Raw genomic sequence first — 23,836 nt, forward strand, 5'->3', positions numbered from 1 at the left:
GCAAAAAAATTAAAATCTAAACAGAATATGGACCCAAAAATGTATTTGCTAGACATGATTACAAGCAAAAATTTAGAAAAGAAATATGGCAAGCTCCCTATTTTATGTAATGACAGCTGTGAATGTTGGAATGGTTGTTGAATTTTTTTGAATATTTGGAAATAGGTAAAATAACATATTTGCTGAAAGATCAACCATGGGAAAAATTCAAGTTAGAATGGAACATATTGAAAAAATATTTAAAGGAGGAATGGGATCTATGGTGATATTTTGTGAGAAACGTTGTGAAATATATGCACATACCATTGGATTTCAGCCTATTATTATTATTGCCATTGTTCAGGTTTAAGAAGGAATTGTAAGGGTAAGTGAGAACATGTCCCTATAACTGAGAATATTTTAATTGATTCACTCTTCTTATGCAAATGTTTTGTCGTCATTGCATTAGGTAGTATGGATAAAAGGCCATGGTCATAAGAGAATTGTTGTCCTAAAGAATGATATGAAAAGTAAGTAATCTCAGTTTAGAACTGGCCTAGTTTTTTTGCACTTATTTGTTGTAGAAATATTGACAATACATCTGCCTTTTCCCCCCAGCTCGTTTTAACTCACCTAGTCTTCCTGTTGCTGATGAGAATACTGAAAATCAGTTTGCTGATGGCAGTGGACAAGCTATAGAGCCAGCTAGAGCAAGCAAATCCTTGGAACTGAACGTGGAAACACCAAATGCTCCTGGTAATGAATAGTTGGTCGATTTGTTGTGCATCATGTAATTGTCTAATCCTTTTGCCATGAATAGATATGCTAAAAACAAAACAGAATGGACTGCCCCTAGTTCTGTGCCTGATTAGAGCAGTGTTTCATGTTGCCATCTTTTCCATCCCCAACCACTTCCATCCATGTTTGACTTAGGGAAAACATTACTTGTCACAGCAGCAGCAAATCAATGTTTATTTCAAAACTCATGATGCAAGTTGAAGGTGTCTATCTAGTCCAGGAGAAAAGTTGGGGGACCAATGGCAATGTCATTCAACCCATCATGGTTCAGAGAATTATAGATTTAGAAGAGACCACAAGGACCAGCCCCTGCCATGCAGGAACACACGATCAAAGCACTCCTAAAAGATGACCATCCAGCCTCTGGATGGAGGCAGCGTATTTCACTGTTGAACAGCTCTTCCTATCAAGACGTTCTTCCTAATGTTGAAGTGGATCTCTTTTCTTGTAGTTTGAATCCATTGTCCCATGTCCTAGTCTCTGGAGCAGCAGAAAACAAGTTTGCATCCCTTCAAATATTTAAACACAGCTATCATGTCACTGCTTCTTTCCAGAGGAAAATTTAGTATCGTTTGACTGATTTGTCCTTTTCGCCATGTAATAAGACTATTACTGACCTGTTTCAACTGTTGACTGTTGAAATGATGGCTGTAAAACAGGAGTATTTTAATACAAGCTGCTAAGACTTTTGGACTTATGTGCTTTCAAATAATACCTATGTCATATCTCTCTGTCACAATCTCTATATTTCAAAATCCAGACTTGTTCTGGGGTCATACAGGAATCCTACTGGGAACATGTGTGTTTGAGCAAAAATTGAAAACTTTCTGAATAAAAAGCTGAATTTTGTATCTTAAAAAACAGGCAACCACGTATTGTATTTGTTTTTCTCTTTGTTCTTGCAATCCTAGGGATAAGATGTAGATCCTAAAGCCTAACATGCCACTTTGCATGCCTGTATCTTCATTCTCCAGATCACCTGAAGACTCTGATCTTGTATACTTCATAGTTCCAAAAACAGTCAGCCTGACCCCTTTTCTGGTTATTGGGGTCCCTGTCCAACGTTCTAGAAATAATTGCTTTATTTGTCCTCTTCCTTCATTTTTTTCTTTTCTTTGCAGTTTCTAATCAGACTGAGCGAGAACTGCTTTGCCTCACAAATACATCACCTGTTGATCTTCTGTGTGAGCCACTCCCTTCCTGCTTACCTTCCCCACAGCTGAGACCAGACCCAGTCATCCTTGAATCAGTGGACCTCATTCAGTTTGAAGAACATCCACCAACCCTTTCTGGTAAAAAGAGGTGCAGTCCTGCATATGCTTGCTTCAAGGAAGATTAACAGGGTTTCCAACCAATAACTACTTCCATCAGAAGCCACTCTTCATTATGCGATCATCTGTAAATTAAGTTTTCTGTACTATCCTCATATGAGAGGACAGTACAGACAACAGAAGTTTAGTCTCTGCACAGGGCAAAATGAGATCAAATAAGTTGTGCCATTTGAAGCTACGCATAGCCTCTTTCCAAATGCTCACTTATGTAAACAGTTGTAGTTGTGTGCCTTCAAGTTGTTTTGACTTATGGTGACCCTAAGATGAACCTATCACAGGATTTTCTTGGCAAGATCTTTGCCTTGCCGTCCTCTCAGGATGACAGAATGTGACTTACTTCAGGTCACCCAGTAGGTTTTCAGGGCCAGGCAGGGATGCGAACCCTGGTCTCCAGAGTTGTAGTCCAACACTTAAACCACTACACAATGCTGGCTTTCTTGTAAATGTCTCCCTGTAAATGCAGGTTCTAGCCTGTTTCCATCTAGCCCCATGGAGAGCTGCCCCCTGCCCCTCAGATGAGGGAAATTGCATTGCCCTGAGTCAAGGTTTTCCTCTGAAATGATCCATGCCTCCACACCTTGTTTCAGCAGAAAATCCATCCCCTTATCCCCCAAAATACAGACCTAAAGGTAGAACGACTTTCAGTTCATGTCTGGTTACTTCATATGTAGCGTAATTTATTTGTAGCATTTGAAAACAATAACCAAACTAGAATATTCAGATATTTACAATTCTTCTTCGTGGTCTCTGCGAATCATACAAATGGGTTTTACTGCGCCTGCGCAGTGCTGTTCGGAAACTTCTGGAATCACTGGGCAAAGTTTACTTTGCAACATATAGAAACTTTTTGGCGGTAACTCCGCCCACCCGTTATAAGGCCCCTGCCTTCCTGCTCTTTCCCCAGTTCCTTTTTTCTGCCGCGCTAGCTGCTTCAGGGAACTTCGCTTGCTTTAGCTTGCATTTGGAATCACTTTCGCTTTTGACCTCGGACCGTCTCTTGACCATTCTTTGTCTCCCGCCCCTGGTAACTTCGAACTCTCGGACTGCTGACCTCGTTTCTGGACTTTCCCTTTCAACTTGTCGACTTCGGAAAATGCCTGCTCCATTTAAGAAGTGTGATGTTTGCGGGGGCAAGGTGCCCATCCAGGATCCTCACTCCTCCTGCCTTCTCTGCTTGGGCAAAGAACATGACACAAAGGCTTGCCCACTCTGCAAGTCCCTCTCATCCCAGGCTCGCAAGAACCGTGAGTCCCGGCTGACTTCGGCCATTGCTCTGGGCAAGGTTCAGGAGGGAGGCCCCCATCCATCATCGGCTCCTTCAGCTCCGTCGGCTGCCTCATCTTCCCGGGCGAGTGTCTCCAGCGTGGTGTCTGCCCCACCGATGGCAGGTTCGTCCACCACCACCGATGTGGCCCGTGGTTCACGAAAACCCAGTGCCACCGACAAGCCCTCCAAACACCCCCACAAACAGTCGGGGTCTGAGGGTACCGAGCCCAAGGAAAAGCCCGGGAGAAAGCTGTCCCCGGAGGGCTCGCGCGTGAAGGAGTGTGCGGAGGCCTCGTCGGTCCCGACTCCGTCCTCCAAGGCCTCTTCGAAGCCATCTTGACACGCCTCCGAGCGGCCCGAGACGGGTGCATCCTCGTCAGGAAAGACTGCACCGGTGGAAAAGGCTAAGACATCTAAGCCTCAATCCACAAGAGCTGCCGTCCTGCTGGACCTGCCGAACAACCCGTTCTTCCCCCCCGAGGATCGGGTCGAGACACCACGGTCGTCCAAGAAGAGTCACCACAAGGACACAACGGAGGGCTCTGCACCAAAGAGGCCTAAGTCTTCCAAGGACCACACCGGGTCGGAGGTTTCCTCCAAGGGAAAGGAGCGCGCTTCCCACAAGCAGCGCTCTCCTGCGAAGACGGCTCCAACACCAACCTCTTTGCGCCCTGATGGTTCGTCCACCTCGCATGCAACCACTGTCCTGGACACCCCGCTACCGTCGACGGTCGACTTTGCCCGCGCCGATGAGTTGTCAACTGAGCTCCCTCGGAGATTGTCACCTTTGCCTTCCATCCACTCGGAGGTCGACTAACCGACGGAGAGGGACACTGACATGTTTTTTGACCCCGATTCCGGGAGATACTACATGTCAGTGCCGAGGGAGACTGCCTTCAGGGAGTTCACCCGGCTCAACCTACGCCCGGTGGCCCCCCAAGATGACGAGCCTGCCCCTTCCCATGCGACGGCCTCAGCCTCTGCACCGCGTCGCTCCCCCACAGAGCTACCGCCCTTGCAGATCCTGGCGCGCTCGGCGACTCGAGTCAGGGTCCCGGACATCCCGCTCACCTCTGACACCGACTCTGAGGGGGAACCCTTGCTGCCGTCGGGAGAGCCTTCCGACGACGATGACACCTCCATCCAGGCGTCTCCATAGCGGATGCACCACCCGGAGCCTTCCTCCCCCACGGATGATGTGCGCTCTTTTAATGAGCACATCATTAAGATGGCAAGGGCCCTGGACATTGAGCTCTCCTACCCCGAGGAGGAGGCTCGGGATCCTGTGGAACGTCGGGTACATGGCCGGGTGCCCACACCCCCCTCCATCCCGTTGCTGCCCTCCATTGAGTCCATTGTCCGGAGGTCGTGGGATGCGCCAGCTTCACTCGTCGGATCCTCAAGGAAGATCGAGTCCCTCTACCGGATCTCCCCTTCGAGCTGCTCTTGGTTGGCCGATCACCCCAAGCAGAACTCGGCAATTGTAGAAGGGGCGCAGCAGGGCTTCGTCCCCAAGCAGGCAACTTCCCCAGTCGACCGGGAAGCGAAGAAGGTAGATGGTCTGGCCAAGAAGGCCTACTCGGCGGCAGCCCTCGCAGTCAAGGCCATCAACTATAACGCCTGCATGGGGGCGTACATCCAGACACTCATGGAAGGGATCGCCACTCGTCCCGGACGTCCCAGACGAGACCCAGCGACGCCTGGTAGAGATCCGTGATGAGGCCCATTCGATCGGCAGCTGGCTCATCACTGCCTCCAGGAATGTAGCTGACTGTGCAGGACGGGCGATGTCGGCTTCGTTGGCTCTGCGCCGGCATGCGTGGCTGAGGGGTTCGGACCTCAATGCCAACGTCAAGTCAGCCATAGAGGACATGCCCCTGGATGGTAGCGGCCTCTTCCACGCCGAGACCGACGAGCGCCTGAACCGCAAGTTCAGAATGAAGGCGGCGGCGAAGAAGCACGGGATGTCATCGGCTCCCATCTCGCCTTTCAGAAAGAGGCAGCGCCCGTGGCAGCCGCAAGGTCAGTCACAGGGGACCTTTCAACAAGACCGTCAACCTCAGCAGCAGGGCTCCCAGAGACGCCGGTACCCCCCTCAGTCCTCCTCCTCCTCTGGCTGTCGCAACTTTCCTTCCCGGTACCGAAAGTCCCGCCGGCAGGATACCGACCAGGGGAAGAAGAGAGCCTGAAGGGTTGCAGCGCGCTTCGTCTCTCCTTCCTTTTTCTTTTTGGACATTTTGAGGCCCTTTGTTAACACCTGGGCCTCTATAACATCGGACTTGTGGGTCCTCAACATCGTCCGTAGGGGTTATGCCCTCGAGTTCCAAGAGCTCCCCCCAACTGGAGCCTTCATGTCCACTCCCCCCTCGGACACCCTTTTCGACGAAGTGCGCACTTTGCTGGACAAGGGAGCAATCTCCCCTTTATCACCTGACCAGTCCTCCAGGGCCTTTTTCTCCAGGTACTTCACGGTACCGAAGGCGGATGGGGGCATCAGACCAATCTTGGATCTGAGGGAACTCAACCTTTTTCTTGAATACCATCGGTTCCGGATGGTCACCTTGGCTTCTATTCTGCCGCTTCTCCACCAGGGCCTGTGGTTCGCGACGGTCGACTTGAAGGATGCCTACTTCCACATCGGAATTCAGGAGTCCCACCGGAGATTCCTCGCCTTCGCTGTCGGCTCCACCGCGTACCACTACAACGTGCTCCCCTTTGGTCTTGCCACGGCCCCGAGGGTCTTCACGAAGTGTATGGCCCTGGTGGTGGCATACCTTCATCAGAGGGGCTACAGAGTCTTCCCGTACCTGGACGACTGGTTGTTTGCCGCCGATTCACAGCACGAGCTCCGAGAGGCAGTCTCATTCGCCTTGCACCTTTTGGACTCTCTCGGACTGGTCGTCAACGAAGAGAAGTCCCACTTCACTCCGACCAGACAGGCCAAGTTCATCGGAGCCATCCTCGACTCCGACAGATGCTCCGCCTTTCTCCCTCCGGACCGTTTCCAGGCGTTGGTGGCATCGTTGAGGCCTTGCACCTCTCACAGAAGAGTGAGGGCCAGAGACGTCCAGGTGGCGCTGGGCCACATGGCGTCGATGACGTTCGTGACGCCGTGGGCAAGGCTTCGCCTCCGACCACTGCAGTCCTGGTTCCTCTCAGTCTTCTCTCCGATGGAGGAACCTCCTTCCAAGTGGCTCACGGTACCGAGACCGGTGGCCGCCTCGCTGAGATGGTGGCTGGACGGCCACAATGTCTGCATCGGGATGCCCTTCCATCAACCTCAGCCGCAATTGACTTTGACGACCGATGCTTCCCTGGAGGGTTGGGGCGCCCACCTGCTCGACCTGGTTGTCAAGGACAAGTGGTCGGCCCAGGACAAGCTTCTCCATATCAATGCTTTGGAGATGCTTGCAGTCGAGAAGGCCCTGAGGGCATTCGAGCTCACTGTCACAGGCAAGGTGGTCCTCCTCAGGACGGACAACACTACCGTGATGTATTACATCAACAAGCAAGGAGGCACCAAGTCCAGGACTCTGCACGAGATCACTCTTCGTATCTGGGACTGGTGCATCCAGAGACAGGTGCTCCTCCAGGCGATGCACCTCCCAGGAGAGGACAACGAGTTGGCAGATCGCCTAAGCAGGTCCTCTTCGGTGTGCCACGAGTGGAGGCTCCATCTGGAGACGGTCAGCGACCTGTTCGAGCGGTGGGGAACCCCCCGGATCGACCTCTTCGCGACCGAGTGGAACAGCCACTGTCCCCAGTTCTGCTCCAGAAGGCAAATGGACGGATCCCTCAGAGACGTGTTTGCCTTCCTTTGGACGGGAGAGCTGCTTTACGCCTTTCCTCCCTTCCCTCTCATCATCAGGGTGGTGTCCAAGATGACAACGGACCGTTCGCATGCGATCCTGATCACCCCGTGGTGGCTGAGACAGCCTTGGTTCGCATCCCTTCTCCACCTCTCCAGGAGATGCTTCCTCCGCCTCGACTTCCGTCCCGACCTGTTGTCGATCCAGGACGGCCAGATCCTGCACCCGGACATCGAGAGCCTGCCGCTGGTGGCCTGGAGGATACAGCCCTAACCGACCTGCCGGAGGCGGTGAGGACGGTGATCCTGGCTGCAAGGAAACCTTCCACCCAGCGGTCCTATGCCCTGAAATGGAAGAGGTTTAGCCTCTTCCTTGACCGAAAGGGCTTGTCTCCTGCTCAAGTGTCCACTCCAGTGGTGCTGGAGTTTTTGATGGCGCTTTTGGATGAGGGGCTGTGCCTCGCATCCATCAAGTGCTATCTATCTGCCATTTGTGCCAAGTACCAATTCGGGGGGAGGGCTTCCTTTTTCAGGGATCCCTTGGTGAAAGGGTTCCTTAAGGGATGTGCCAACTTGCATCCTCCTGTGTCGGTACCGGCGCCGGCTTGGAGCTTGGAGGCGGTACTGTCCGCGCTCCAGTCCAAGCCCTTCGAGCCGATGGCCACAGCGGACTTGAGACTACTGACTTGGAAAACCGCCTTTCTTGTGGCCATCACCTCTGCCCGCCGTGCGGGCGAACTCTGTGCCTTGTGGAGGGACCAACCCTTCCTGAGGTTTCACAGGGACAAGGTGGTCCTTCGGACAGACATTACTTTCTTGCCTAAGGTTGTGTCTGCTTTCCACATGTGCCGGGACATTGTGTTGCCTACTCTCGCATCCAACCCGACTTCGGATGCGGAGCGAAGCCTGCACTTTCTTGATGTCAGGAGAGCACTGGCTTTTTACTTGGACAGAACTGCTGCCTCCAGTCGCTCCGAAAGACTCTTCCAGTGCTACTCGGAGCCGAAGAAAGGGTTGCCTGTGTCTGCGCAGAGGTTTTCCAAATGGGTGGCCGGTACCATCCACCTCTGCTATGAACTTTTGGGCAAACCTCTCCCGGGCAGGGTTCGGTCTCATTCCACAAGGGCAATGTCAGCATCCTCTGCATTCCTGTCGGGGATTTCCTTGGAGGATGTCTGCAAGGCTGCTGTCTGGTCCCAACCTCTGACTTTTATTAAGCATTATAGGTTGGACACCAGAGCCATTCGAGACGCAGCTTTCGGGAGGGCTGTGTTGGTTTCAGGGTTGCATTAACTGCACTACTGATGGTTTGTGTTTCAGCGCTTATGTACATATGCCACTGTTTCCAATTTGTTAAATGTTGGTTTGCACAATTTCTATGGGACTGGTCTTGCACGACCTTTTGTTCCCTTCTCAGGTCTAGCAATGTTATTGCTATGTTTGGTCTGTGCATCAACAAAAGACTGACTCTTTTTATGGTTCAAAGTGTTTATTGTTCCAATAAATACACCTTTGGTTTACCATAGCTGTGGTTTCAGGACACTCCCTCTGCCGCATACCTAAGCTTGTCAGTCTAAACCCATTTGTATGATTCGCAGAGACCACGAAGAAGAAGGACAGGTTGCTTACCTGTAACAGTATTTCTTCGAGTGGTCATCTGCGAATACATACAAATCCCACCCGTCCATCCCCTCAGTGTCCTGCTCTTATTGGCTCTTTCCATCGCCTGCTTGGCGGAAAAAATTGCGGAACTGGGGAAAGAGCGGGAAGGCAGGGGCCTTATAACGGGTGGGCGGAGTTACCGCCAAAAAGTTTCTATATGTTGCAAAGTAAACTTTGCCCAGTGATTCCAGAAGTTTCTGAACAGCACTGCGCAGGCGCAGTAAAACCCATTTGTATGTATTCGCAGATGACCACTCGAAGAAATACTGTTACAGGTAAGCAACCTGTCCTTTTTTAGCCCAGGTCACCCTTTTTTAAAAAAAATTCACAACCCTGTACCAGCTTCTTTTTTTACCTACAGAGATAAAGCTAACCTAATGAACTACGTGTGCCAACTCCAGTAGTTCCTCTAAGCTAGCCAGGCACACATGCTGCTGAATACAGTCATGAATATTTGTTTATACTTCAAAAGCCTTAATAGCATTGCTCAGATAAGGGGTGATTTTGGATTACAGCCCCTGGAATCCAGTAGCCTGCACAATTGCCAATACTGGTTTGGGAATTCAGAGATTGGCCAATGCTGGTTTGGATGTTCAGAGATTGGCATAAAAGAAACGTTTACAATCTATGCCCAGGGGCATAGATATTAGTCAGATGCAGCTCTATAATCCAGTCAGCTTTAGTTTCCTCAGATACTCTTCTACTACTTATATTGGCACTAAGAGAATTATGAAAATTAATTTACTTCTTTAAACTAAAGCATTCTGTTTTCATTGTAGAAACAAGGATTTTAACTGAAGAAAAAGAGGAGACTGCTGGTGCTTCACATTCTAAAGAAGAATTGAGCCACTTCCTCATAGCATCTGATGCTGCGCAAAATACTTCAGCATCTCCCCACTCATCGTCCGAATCCCAACTAAGCAAAGAACTTATGGACAGTCCAGCCAAAAGGCAACATAAAAACCGAGTAAAGTTGGCAGCAAATTTTTCACTTGCACCTGTAACCAAGCTTTAACTCCGATTGTGGTGTGAAAGGCAACACACTGTTAGATTGCACAGCAGTTGGCTACCCTTTATATTCTTAATCATAGATCAGAACAAGGGAGAGGCACTTGTGTTCTCTTTGTCACCATCTGTGAAGGTTTGGTTCAATTTACACTGAATTCAGCTGGGCAGGTATTTTTATTTGAACTTCAAGTGTTAAGGATGAGTTAACATTTTTCCTTTTTTTCCATTCTGTCAAATGTCAGTAAAAAGCAAATGATAAACTTTGGTTTAGAGCATGATGGAATTTTTGTTTCTAAAACCTCATAAGTCATGTAATCCTCCATTTAGCATATAAGTGTATAGGCTATTTCTGACATTCATTTTCAGACAATAATCCAGTGTGCAATCTGTCTTGCAAAACAGTGTGTTGGGAATATTTTTAAAAATCTGTTACTAGATTGGAATAAAACCTGTATTTGGAATCTTCAGTGTTAAATTGATATGGGCAAAACTTAGGATGTTTTGGATGACTTGTAACTGACACTTGTCAAAAGATGACTGTAGAAAATTGTTGGTTTGTTACAAAACCCCTTTTAAATGCCTTTGGTACTAATTCAGTTCCACTAAGGAGTCTTGTAGGAAGTTGAGGACATTTTAAGCTTCCCTTTTTTAGTGCTCCAAGCTGATGTTGATCTGAATGAAGAAAATGCCTTCCTGTCATGCATTTTGAGGTGAACTTTGAAATGCTTCTTGCATCTGCTGATTAGATTACTGGGAGTATTTGATATTGCAAAAATATGCATTTAAATGCATAAATTATGAATCACAGCAGAGGATCTTTTTAAGATGGAAGGTAATGATGCTACTTCCACTTGCACAGAGTTGTGAGCAGGATATGGAAATACCAAGGTTATGATGTTTAACCTTGTTTTCTAACTTTTTAAACACATAATAAATGGGAAGCTTATTTTTGAGTTGCTACATTTTAACTGTGTCTAGTTTTTATTCTGATGTTTACTTCTAGTGTTCATTGCTGCTCTTCTGTGTTTGTGTGATTTTCTTCCAGTTCCTATAGTGGTATTTTTGTTGGCTTTTATAATGGTCAGCCTTTGTTGAAGGAGGCAAGTCAGTGGAGTCCATTGTACTTCTTATGGAGAGCTACAACATCTTCTGAAGCTTTATTACCCCTGATGGGTAAACTTGGCATTTACAATGGGTTGTATTTGCCAGGCAAGGATTCTTATTGCTTGTCAAAAGGAAAGAACCTATACCAAAGGTTTCAAGTCTGAACAGATATGTTGGGTTGTTGTTTTTTGCAACAATTATATTTTGGAATAAGGGATTGAAAAGCAGGCGTGGATTTCACAGCCAGCAACTGAAAAATGCCACTTGATGGCTATGTCGACTTTTAAAAAATAAAATGAATTTTGTTTAAAAAATACTTTTAAACAAAACCAGGCATTAAAACATTACTAAATTATATAGCCATTATGAATGCAGAGAAACACTGGAAGTCTTTCTGAGATCATGATAAAGCACAGAGTGTTTCACATTTTTACGTTTCTTCTACAGACATGGGGTTTATAGGAATGGGTTTTTAGAATTTTTAACCATTTCCTGAACTTATTTGTGAGACCATCTTTCCATTGCCTTATGTATCAACTGCATAAAATGAAGACCTATTCAAACCTTGTGTTTGTGCAGAAACAGTCATCATGTTGAACTGCAATTGCAAGTCATCTAAAATAACCTGTTAGACCATGTTTTGGTGACAACTAAAGAAGTATCATACCGTTAACGTACTTAAAATACAGATGCTGTTAAACCATCTGTAGAGGAAGAGAAATCTGTCTGGATTTGTGTGTAATTCTGACCTAGATTGCTGTTTAAAAGTTGTAGAATGCCATTTGTTTTTTTCATAGTGTAAGACCATCTTCATTCAGTTTTCTTTTTACAAAGGCTTGACAAAATAATGTGACTTGACTGACTTTGAAGAGTAAATTAAGACATTGAAATTCTTTACTTTACACGTTATATTTAATTTTGATTTTGTGACTATTTAAAACAAAACAAAACAAAAAGACCGTATCACTGAAACCCTCAACTTGTGCACTCTCCAGATGGGATGGGAGACAACATGTATCTTTCTCAACTGTCTTCTTCTTTTGGACACTTTTGTGGCTCAAGTGCTGTTTTGTGTGTTGGGACCAAACAGTTGTCAATAAAATTTTCAAGCAAGCATGTAAACACCACTTTTTTCCATTTTTAATAAGATTCAAGAAATATATCAGTCTGAGTTAATCGGTTTACATAGAGTTTTTTACAAACATGGAAGGTAGGCTGTTACATTTTTTTCCCAATGAGGTGGCCTTTTCACTGTCTCTAATGTTTCAAGGTATAACATTAGGTAGAACTTCAGTCACAGAGGTTGGTCACGCTGGCTCACAGACCTGTGGATCTCCCACTGTTACCATGCCACAATTGTGTTACAGGCTTTGTAGCCTATTGTATGTTGTGTGTGGGCGGGGGGTCCCAGGTTGGTAGAAGGTCACTAAAATGACAAAAAGAGCAATTTTGAAGTTGTCAGTAGGAAAATATATCCCTAGGATCAATAGTGGCAAATTTCATACCCTCCATAAAACCTATAGTCTTCCTTGTACCTGTTGTTTTAAATGACAAGTTGTCTAATTATAATTTTAGCAAGACCTCTAATGAAAGGTAGTCAGCCACCACCTTAAGGCAGTAACTGTGAAACAGTTAATATCCTAAAGAAATTTTTCTGGTAATTTAAATTCATTGGGTTTTTTTGTTCTAGTTTCTGCAACAGTAGAAAACAAACTGGCTCCATCTTCTACATGACATTCCTTGAGATATTTAAAGATGGCTGTCATGTCACATTGCAGACTTCTTTCTCTTCAAGCTAAACATGCCCATCTCCCTAAATCAAACAAAGCTTGGTTTCCAGAACTTTGATAATCTTGGTCACCCTCCTCTGGATATGTTCCAGCTTGTCAGTATGCTTAAACTGTGGTGCCCAGAACGGGAAACAATATTCCAGGTGAGGTCTGACCAACAAAAGAGAATGACACTGCTCCTTTGGTCTGGACATTCTACTCCCATTGATGCAGCCTAGCCTTGCTTTTTTGGCAGCTGCATCACACTTTCAACTCAAATTTAGCTTGTGGTCTGTTCCCTATATCCCTTTCACATGTACTGCTTTGAAGACAGGTGTCATGTATCCCACATTTCATTTTTCTTGCCTACTTTAAATGTTGAAATTCATTTAGGGTTACATCTCACAGTAAGGATAAAGCTTGTCCTTCTGGGTTGAAATTAATTCTGTTTTTTGATTTAGCAATTCTTATTGGTTTAACCAAGCTGGAGTCCTTATTGCAATGCATCTTCTTCGGTGCTGCACCACATGCAAACACACATTCATTCTCAGTTGCTTTTATTCTCCCCAAAATATTCTCTCCCTTTTTGTAATTGGTTGCAATGTTTTGTTGGTTTTTTTTCTTCTTGTTCTCAATATTTTGTCTGTTAAATAAGTGAATGAATTGGGCTGCTTCACTAAATTGCGAGGTTGGAAATCAGTTAACATTTGAGCATGATTTGTGGCTATTTGTAATGCATTGTTTCATTTACTTTATTTGCTACAAGTGCTGGGATATTTCTCACATATGCACAAAAGGAGTATCCTTTTTCGTAGGCCTCACCCACCTTAATCCATCTTGGAATGTGATGGTATTTTCCATGGTGTTGTTTTCTGCAAGTAAACCTTCACTCATTTTGCATGTACAATATGAAAAGTATTGCCAAATTATTGGGGAGGGGGTGGATCAGCATATGAAGCCCTCTTTAATCTACCAATATTAAAACAAGACAGAAATGGAAACCTGTTAACATGGGTTAAGCTCACACCCTCCCCTTTTTCTGCACTCCACTCCTCAGTAGACTGCTCAGATGCAACTCAAAATGACTTGAACCCCATTCCTTTTATACTTACCCTTTATGAAAAATGTTAAGTGATTTTTGCCAGTTCAGGTAAGTTTGGGGGGCTGTCACTACTGAGACGTTCAACTCACCTCATGCATGAGACCATTATTTTCAGGGCTCCATAACGGTAAGGATAATGTTTCAAGAGCCTAACTTAGAATCATAGAGTTGGAAGAGACCACAAGGACCATCCAGTCCAACCCCATGCCATGCAGGAAATCTCAATCAAAGCATCCCCGACAGATGGCCATCCAGCCCCTGTTTAAAGACCTCCAAGGAGGGAGACTCCACTACACTGCGAGGGAATGTGCTCCACAGTCAAACAGCCTTTACTGTCAGGAAGTTCCTCCTAATGTTGAAGTGGAATCTTTTCCTGCACTTTGCATCCATTGCTCCATTGGGTCCTAGTCTCTGGAGCAGCAGAAAACAAGCTTGCTCCCTCCTCAATATGACATCCTTTCAAATATTTAAACAGGGCTATCGTATCACCTCTCAACCTCTTCTCCAGGTTAAACATCCCCAGCTCCCTAAGTCCTTCCTCATAGGACATAGTTTCCAGACCCTTCACCATTTTAGTCGCCCTCCTTTGGACACATTTCAGTTTCTCCACATCCTTTTTGAATTGTGTTGCCTAGAATTATTCCAGGTGGAGCCTGACCAAAACAGAATAGAGTGGCACTATTACGTCCCTTGATCTAGACACTATACTTCTATTGATGCAGCCTAGAATCGCATTGGCCTTGTTAGCTGCCGCATCGCACTGTTGACTTATGTTCAACTTGTGGTCTACTTGGACTCCCAGATCCCTTTCACACGTAGTTTCATTCAGCCAAGTGTCTTTTCCACCCTAAGTGCAGTACCTTACATTTCTCTGTGTTGAAATTCATTTTGTTAGCTTTGGCCCAGCTTTCTAGTCTATTACGATCATTTTGAATTTTGATCCTGTCCTCTGGGGATATTAGCTACTCTAAATAGATCCTGTTCTCTGTTACCTTATTTGTGGAAATGCCAGAGACCATGCTAAACAGAGCAAGATATATTTTGGGACATCTCTGCCCAGACTCCCCTAGGACACTAGTCATGCTGGGAAGTAATATTCCAAGCTTTGCTATTTACCCAGTACTAAATACATAGGTGAGTCCACATTTGATCTCCACCATCTCTCCTTGGCAGACAGTCCTTGCTGAACAGCGTTTAATGGATGCAGGAGATTGTCCATCATAAATCGGCAGAGCTATTTTTGCTAGCATTTCTTACCATAGAACTGTTTACTTATATGCCTTGTTGGAAATATTTGGTTTCCTTTAGTTATGGGATAGCTGTTGCTTTTTATCCACTCCCCATTGAACAAGTCCATAAACTATTATAAAGCTTAGCATTTCATAAGATACCCAGTATATATAGGACATACTAATATATTATGCGAGGCTGTATTTTGAAAAAATTGTGTCTTTTTTATTGCAGTATGGCATGATCAATGATGGCATTGGCTAAACAGTAAATATTTGCATCTGGATACAAGCAGTGGGCAAAAACAAAAAGCTCAATGGTCTACCAATTATTTTCCATTGACTTATTGAGCAATAGCAGAGCTTGAAAAAGTAGCCATGCTCATTGGAGGTTTCTAGGAGGTGCAGTCCAAAAAAGTAACTTATCCAAGCTACACTTTCACTTCCAAGCTTTGAATCTCTCAGAGTGCAAGATGCAACGAATCTGTGTTCAGTGACGCTGAATCTACCAGGGAGCATAAATGCTCTAATGGATTAAATCAGGGTGCATCTAGTCTATTCTTTTGTAGGATGTTTCCATGGTGCAACGGAGGTTGAGCAGATTTCCACCAAGGTTTATAACCCTTGCAGTAATCAACATTTACTAAGAATGTATGAAGAGACCATTTTCACACAGAAGGAAAGCCTCTCTGAAAATGAGGGTCATTAACAGAAAACAATTAACTGACCACCAAAAGTCACTTACATGATTTTAAGGGATGCAAACTGTCTGGAGCTTGTTGTTTGTTCCCTGTGCAGAGATATCCTCTGGATCGCAGCGAATCACCGAAAATCACAAAAATCATACAGATGATTGATTGGCAGCTTCCAGTAAACTCTTAGCTGCACTGTTCTATTTACAATATTTATCAATGTATCTGTCATTGGAAAAAATAGCTGCCATGCCACATTTTTCTGCCTATGGATGGGATGCTGCCTGCCAAGGGGAAAAGTGTAAAATGCATCCTGTACACACAGACAATTAAACCACTATTCTACATGTTACTCGGTATGATTTTTCTAGTTCTCAGCTGACTTGGGGTAGAGGATTTCTCCTCTCCATAAACATATTTTATAGGAGGATAAAAAATCCACACCTATGTGTTACCTGACATCCATTTCTCTTGGATATGTATAATTTGACAAGTCCTTTCTGTACTCTGGATATAGTTATATTGAGATATATTTCTTGTCTTACCTAGGCATGCTCTCTGAGTGATCCATGCAACAGTGAAGGAGTCACCAAGTGATACATTCAGCACTACAACAGTTACTGTAGGAAACAGTACAGGAAATGCAACTATCAAAATTTTGAGATGCTTTACTTCCTTTCCCCTGCTACAGTTTTTCATCCATCAGGTAGATGTGTTAAAAAGAAGGCATGCCCAAGAGAATGGGTAGAGCTACATGATGGTGCATTGGGTGGTCCCACAGCAATCTTTAATAATAGCAATTCCTGTTTTAGCAATGGTGGGCTTGTTTGGAGGAAGAGGTGGAGGTTTTGCCTTCTTCTCTGTGGGCGTACCTGTGATGTCCAGAACAAAGAACATTATTAGTACAGTCAGCCCTTCTTATACACGGATTTTTTTATACACGGATTCAAGCATCCATGGTTTGAAAATGTTCAAAAAAAGGATAAATTTCAAATATCAAACCTTGATTTTTCCATTTTTTATAAAGAAAGAAAAAGGGAGGACCTTAAATGTCCTACATTTTGGGCTGAGTTTTGTCCTGCAGTTGTCCTACAGTTTGGTCTTGAATTTGTCCTACATTTTGTCCCTGGTAATAGTGGGCAATTATGGCAACCCTATCCACGGGGGATCTTGGAACCAAACCCCAGCGGATAACAAGGGTCCACTGTATCCAGCTTAGAACTTAAAACTGCATTTAACATTTAAAGCATGTGAACAACTAGCTTGAACTATTTGCGGCCTATGCTTTTTTGTTAGCTAACCATTTGAGTCTTCTAACCCTTCCAGAATAGAGGATAGCATTTACTTTAGCAAAATTTAATGCTTTACCTTCGGCCTTATTGGAAGGGAGATACAAAAATATTCCCTACCATGCACGCACATGCCCATGTAGAACTGGTACAGTGGAGACTATAGGTCATGTATTGTTGTATTGTCCTTTTTATTGTGACTATTGTCATATTTTTATCTACCCAATTCTTAGTCATTTTTCTGGAAGAACTGATGAATTTTATGTATCTTATTTGCTGGCAGACCAGAGCCCAGCAATAACAACAAGGGTGGCCAGCTTTTGTGCAGCGGCAATGACCTGTTGGCGTAAGATGGTTTCTTAAAAGTTCATAATATTCTTTAGTCTGTTAAAATTTTATAATGATTTCATGCATGTCTGAAAACTCACCTATAGGAGATCTTACAAGGAGATCTAGGGGTTTCAATTTGATCCGAAGGAACTCGGCCATCTCCTTGTCTTCCTCCTTCTCCCTGATTTTGAGTAAAATGACAATTAAATAGTAGGGAAGGACATCAGTACGGCGTGTGAGAGAGTGTTTTAAATAGTGCAACTGCAAGATATTGAATGGACGCAGAAAATACAGGACTAATAAAAGCAAACAGTACTTAATACATTCAGTGAGCATGTAGAATCCAAAGTGCACTCAAAGTATGGGAAGGAACAAGGTGATTTCAACAGGGCTTATGAAATATGCACAGAATAAAAGGCAAAGAGCTAAAGGACGGGCAACATTAATTGACTATATGAGAAAGAAGAAATATATCTAAACATTACAGAGAAGTAATATTAACAATATGTTTTGAGTACAAACTAAGATTATAGTCCCTTACTCTAACTGTAATCTGAAATCTGAGAACGTGGCTGGGAGGGGGAGCACAGAAATAAACTAAGACTTACCACAATATCTTTTATTTTAATGTATGCTGTTGTGTGCCTTCAGTCATTTATGACTTCTGGTGATCCTAAGGTGAACCTATCACAGGGTTTGCTTTTGCCTTCTTTCATGTCACAGAAACATACTCTTTCTCCCATAGCTTAGGGAAGCTGTAGTCCCCACCCCACACCCCAGATGTTGTTAGACCTCAACGGCCACCAAAACACAACAAGCATGGCCATGATTCTCTGTCTTTGCGATGGGCAATATGCTTACCTTAATCTTTCCACTTCTGCATCATCAACAAGAAAGTCTCTTTTCTGCACTAGTTTGTGGATCTTCTGGATCAGTTCGTCTTCTCTTTGCTTCTGGAGCTTTGTCTTGTCTTTTTCTGGGAGCAGAAAAGTTGATTAGAAGAAAATAACACAATTTACTTCCTAGAATCGTAGAATCATAGAGTTTGAAGAGACCACAAGGGCCATCCCCTCCAACTCCATTCTGCCATGCAGGAACTCTCAATCAAAGCATCCCTGACAGATGGCCATCCAGCCTCTGTTTAAAGAGCTCCAAGGAAGGAGAGTCCACTACACTCCGAGGAAGGAATGTGTTCCACTGTCGAACAGCCCTTACTGTCAGGAAGTTCCTCCTAATGTTGAGTTGGAATCTCTTTTCCTGTAGCTTGCATCCATTGCTCCAAGTCCTAGTCTCTGGAGCAGCAGAAAACAAGCTTGCTCCCTCCTCAATATGACATCCCTTCAAGTATTTAAACAGGGCTATCATATCACCTCTTAACCTTCTCTTCTCCAGGCTAAACATCCCCAGATCCCTAAGTCATTCCTCATAGGACATGGTTTCCAGACCCGTCACCATTTTGGTCACTCTCCTTTGGACACGCTCCAGTTTCTCCACATCCTTTTTAAATTGTGGGGTTCAGAACTGGACACAGGTGGGGCCTGACCAAAACAGAATAGAATGGCCTCTCTAGCAAGGCTTATGTTTCCAATTTTGCTGGAAGGCAGATAATGCATCTTGTCACGCATCTTTCAGGACTGGCCCAAGACCTTTTGCTGTCTGAGATGGACAGGATGGCACCTCCCAAAGTGAGTTGACTGTAATAGCCCTGGTGTACAGTGGTTAAATGCCAGTAATGCAGCCACAATGTTGTGAGTTTGATCTCAGAGGCCTCCAGGTTGACTCAGCCTTCCCTCCTTTTGTAGGTCAGTAAAATTAGTACCAAACTTGTTGGGGGCGATTGGTTTACAGATTATAAACCGCTTAGAATGTGCTGAGTTCACTGCAAAGTGGTATAGAAATGTAAATTCTATTGCTATTGCCTTTATTGGTTTTGTTATCCACTCTCGATTGGATCTCGACCCTTAGTGACTCTGTAGATGAGATATCTCCAAGATTACCTCTCCTCTACTTCTCTCCTCAGTTCCTGAAAATTCATACCTGCGACCTCTTTTATAGAGTCCATTCATCTAGCATTCGTCCTTCCTCTCTTTCTGTTTCCCTCCAATGTTCCTAGCATTACTGTTTTTTGTGCCTTCTCGTGATGTGGCCATAGTACAACAGCCTTAGTCTAGTCATCTTGGCTTCCATAGAGATTTCTAGTTTGATCTGTACTAGTACCCATTTGTTTGATTTCTCCTCTGTCCATGTTATCCTCAGCAATCTTCTCCAGCACCACATTTCAAATCAATTGATTTTCTTCCTACCCACTTTCTTAACTGTCCAGCTTTCGTATCCATACATACAAATTGTACGATTCTAATTTTCATGCTCAGTTGTATATCTTTACATTTTAGCATATTTTCTAGTTCTTTCATAGCTGCCCTCCCCATTCTTAGTCTTCTCATGATTCCATTGAAAATAACAACAATAATTATTTTCATTCATTTCGAATGATTAAGAAAACAAAGAACTATTTTTAAATGTAACTATAAAGGTTATAAACAACAACAACAACAAACAACAAACTTTATTACAGCCATTTGGCCAGCACAATTACAAAATTCCAATTTAAGACATAACTTAGTTTAAGGTTATAAACTGTAACTGCTGGGGGGCTAGAACTATTTACTTCCCAAAAGTACTTTCCTAAAACTCTGGATTAGAATGTAGAGTTTGGATTTGTGAGACACACCGATCCACAAAACTGAGCAATCTACTTACTTGTAACTTGCTAGTATTTTATTTTTCTTCTTCGTGGTCTCTGTGAATCATACAAATGGATTTACTGCGCCTGCGCAGTGCTGTTCGGAAACTTCTGGAATCACTGGGCAAAGTACACTTTGCAACTTTTAGTAACTTTTTGGTGGTAATTCCGCCCACCAGTTATAAGGCCCCTGCACTCCCGCTCTTTCCCCAGTTCCCTTTTCCCGCCGCGTTAGCTGCTTTAGGGAACTTCGCTGCTTTCATTAGCTCTTTCGGAATCACTGTGTTTTTGACCTCGGACCGTTTTTTGACCATTCACTTTCTTCTGACCTTCAGTACACTGGACTCTCGGCTCGTTGACCTCGATATCTCTACTCCCATTCGGTTTTGTCGACTTTGGTAAAATGTCTCCGGCTCCGTTCAAGAGATGCGATAGCTGCGGAGGCAAGATTCCTGTGCAGGACCCCCATTCTTCATGTCTTCTATGCCTGGGAAAGGATCACGACCCCAAGGCCTGCTCCCTGTGTAAGTCGTTGTCGTTGCAGGCTAGAAAGACCCATGAGTCCCAGCTTACTTCTGCCATTGCTCAGGGCAAGATCCAGGAGGGGGGTCTCTACCTGACATCAGCCACCGTGACATCGGCCTTGGCCCCCGCATCTTCTTCCCGGGCCAGTGCTTCCAGTGTCATTTCGGCCCCTGCAGCCTCCACGTCCCGGGATTCTGGTGAACCAACCGCCGCCCCTGATGTGGCCAGTGATTCCCTCAGATCCAGTGCCACCAACAAGCCCTCCAAGTGCCCCCACAAAACGTCGGGGACCGAGGGTTCTGAGCCCAAGTTGGCTTTGAAGAAGAAACTGCCCCCCGAGGGCTCCGACTCCAGATCTGCGAGAGGGCTCGATATCGACCCCCACCGACAAGACGGCCGAAACTGCTAGAACGACCTCTAAGCCATCCCGAGACGCTCCTAAGTCGGCCGGTTCTACCTCCTCGGGATCGAGGGAGGCGAAGGCCTTGGGACCGAGACACTCTCCCGATAAGTCCAGAGCGTCCAAGTCCCAACCTGCTGGAGGCATGTTCCTCTCCGATATGACAGAGAATCCATTCTTCCCACCGGAGGACCATGGGGCGGCTCCGCGCTCCTCCAAGAAGAGGCATTCCACCAAGCCCCCAACGGAACACAGTGCCAAGAAGTCGAGGCCGACCCGAGACCCGACCGAGGCGGTGCATTCCTCTAAGAAGGACCATGCTTCGGGAAAATCCCACTCCCCGGTCAAGAGCTTGTCCAAAGGGATCCCGGCCCCAGGGACATCACACACCAAGGAGTGCCCTTCTCGACACCAACAAGTCGTTCTTGACCCCACGGAGCCCGCGACTCTCCCCTTCATCCATTCCGATGATGAGAGGGAGGAAATTCCCGAGGACGACCATGCCGACATGTTCTATGATTCCGAGACGGACCGCTATTACATGTCGGTACCGAGGGAGCTTGCGTTCCGGAAGTTTGCGGCCAGACTCAACCTTCGTCTGGCGACTCCCGACAGAGGCAGGCCTTCAACTTCAGTTTCGGTCCCTAAGCCTCCTTTATCCACCATAGCTCCCCTGGAGCCGTTGGAGCCGTCGGGGACACAACCTGCTGCACCTTTGCGACAGCTTGACCAGGTCGTACAGCCAGACTCCGACTCTGAACCCGAAGTCATCATACACTCCTCGGACGAGCCCTCAGAGGATGAGTTGTCTGCACAGGGATCTCCCCAGCGGATGCATCACCCTGAGCCTGCCTCCCCCACCAATGATGTGCACTCGTTCAACGAGCACATCATCAAGATGTCAAGGGCACTTGACATTAAATTGGCATACCCCAAAGAGGAGGCTAAGGATCTCGTCGAGCGTCGGGTTCACGGTCGAGTCCCGACACCGCCCTCCATTCCGTTGCTGCCATCTCTTGAGACCATCGTCAAGAGATCCTGGGATGCCCCTGCTTCTCTGACGGGCTCCTCTCGCAAGATTGAGTCCCTGTATAAGGTCTCCCCCGCATGTTGCTCCTGGTTGGTTGACCACCCCAAGCAAAATTTGGCCATTGTGGAAGGGGCCCAGCAGTCTTTCATCTCGAAGCAGGAAACTTCTCCCATGGACCGAGAGGCTAGGAAGATTGACGGGCTCGCTAAGAAGGCCTACTCCACCGCAGCCCTGGCCATGAAGGCCATAAACTACAATGCATGGGGGGCTACATCCAAACCCTCATGGAGTGTATTTTGCCAATCATTCCAGACATCCCGGATGAGGCTCAACGGCGGCTGGTCGAAGTCAGGGATGAAGCCCATTCCATTGGCAGTTGGGTGATCACTGCCTCTAAGAATGTAGCTGACTGTGCTGGAAGGGCTATGGCTGCTTCGATGGCTCTCCGTCAACACGCCTGGCTTCGGGGATTGGACCTTAATATGAGCGTGAGGTCCACCATCGAGGACATGCCGCTAGACGGTTCGGGCCTTTTCCACTCCGAGACTGACGAGAGACTGAACCGAAAGTTCAGAATTAAGGCGGCAGCAAAGAAGCACGGCATGTCGTCGTCCTTCAGCTCTCCACCCCGGAGGAGGCAACGTCCGTGGCATTCCCAAGGTCAGTCACAGAGGGGTTTCCACCAAGACCGTCAACCCCAGCAGCAAGGGACCCTTAGACAGAGGTATCCATCTCAGTCATCCTCCTCCTCTGGCTGGCGCAACTTTCCGTCCCAATACCGAAAGCCTCGCCAGCAAGAGCCCGACTAGGGGAAGAAGCGGTCCTGAGGTGTTCTTGCGCACTCCGTCCCATCTCCTCCCACATTTTTGGACAGGTTGAGGCCGTTCGCTAACACCTGGGCCTCTATTACAACCGACTCGTGGGTTCTGAACATTGTCTGTAGGGGTTACGCCCTCGAGTTCGAAGAGCTGCCGTCCACCGGAACTTTCCTGTCCACCCCACCCTCGGACACCCTTCTCGACGAAGTGCGCGCTTTACTGGAAAAGGGGGCGATCTCACCTGTTCAGCCCAACCAGCTCTCTAAGGCCTTCTTCTCTAGATACTTTATGGTTCCAAAGCCAGACGGTGGTATCAGACCCATCCTAGACTTAAGGGAACTGAACGACTTCCTTGAGTACCGTCGATTCCGGATGGTAACGTTGGCTTCTATCCTACCTCTGCTTCATCAGGGATTGTGGTTCGCGACGGTAGACCTGAAGGATGCTTACTTCCACATAGGGATTCGAGAATCCCACAGGAGATTCCTCACCTTCACCATCGGCTCCACCGCCTATCATTACAACGTCCTTCCCTTCGGTCTGGCCACAGCTCCAAGGGTCTTCACGAAATGCATGGCACCGGTCGTGGCCTATCTCCATCAAGGGGGCTACAGAGTCTTCCCGTACCTAGACGACAGGCTCTTCACCGCCGACTCTGACGAGGAGCTCCAAGAAGCAGTCACGTTTTCATTGGAGCTTTTCGCATCCCTAGGGCTGGTTGTCAACAAGGAAAAATCCCACCTCGCTCCGACCAAGCAGGTGAAATTCATCGGAGCCATCCTCGACTCCGAATAATGCATCGCCTTTCTCCCTCGGGACCGCTTCCAGGCTTTGGCAGCAGCCACAAGACTCTGCCTAGCACACAGGAGAGTGAGGGCCAGGGACGTCCAGGTGGCTTTGGGTCACATGGCCTCGACAACGTTTGTGACGCTGTGGTCGAGACTCCATTTCCG

At 46.3% G+C, this 23,836-nt stretch overlaps 2 protein-coding genes across 8 annotated transcripts in view; one reads left to right on the forward strand and one right to left on the reverse strand.

The window, feature by feature from the left end:
* Positions 1-10,812, forward strand: part of MARF1 (meiosis regulator and mRNA stability factor 1) — a 69,644-nt gene extending 58,832 nt beyond the window's left edge. For 3 of the 4 annotated variants that reach the window (XM_089540188.1, XM_089540189.1, XM_089540190.1), the window contains exons 24-27: positions 449-509; positions 598-735; positions 1,899-2,069; positions 9,624-10,812. In XM_089540188.1, coding sequence (XP_089396314.1) covers positions 449-509; positions 598-735; positions 1,899-2,069; positions 9,624-9,859 — 606 coding nt within the window. In that variant the 3' untranslated portion in view covers positions 9,860-10,812. Of the gene's footprint in view, positions 1-448; positions 510-597; positions 736-1,898; positions 2,070-9,623 lie in introns of those variants that run through there. The other variant, XM_089540191.1, reaches the window with a different exon arrangement.
* Positions 10,813-12,067: 1,255 nt separating this feature from the next.
* The window catches only part of BMERB1 (bMERB domain containing 1), a 29,558-nt gene continuing 17,789 nt past the window's right edge, over positions 12,068-23,836 (reverse strand). The window contains exons 4-7 of one of the 4 annotated variants that reach the window (XR_016282480.1): positions 18,229-18,343; positions 17,466-17,548; positions 15,802-16,620; positions 12,068-12,382 (exon numbers count right to left, since the gene is read on the reverse strand). Coding sequence is in view for 1 of the 4 variants with exons in the window: in XM_089540193.1 (XP_089396319.1) it covers positions 16,499-16,620; positions 17,466-17,548; positions 18,229-18,343 (320 nt within the window). In the remaining 3 variants the exon portion in view is untranslated. Of the gene's footprint in view, positions 16,621-17,465; positions 17,549-18,228; positions 18,344-23,836 lie in introns of all 4 variants that reach the window. The other 3 variants (XR_016282478.1, XR_016282479.1, XM_089540193.1) reach the window with 3 other exon arrangements.

This window comes from Sceloporus occidentalis, unplaced genomic scaffold (assembly GCF_023333645.1).
Source record: "Sceloporus occidentalis isolate IW3139 unplaced genomic scaffold, rSceOcc1.0.p SCAF_10, whole genome shotgun sequence".
In the NCBI taxonomy this organism is placed as follows: domain Eukaryota; kingdom Metazoa; phylum Chordata; class Lepidosauria; order Squamata; family Phrynosomatidae; genus Sceloporus; species Sceloporus occidentalis.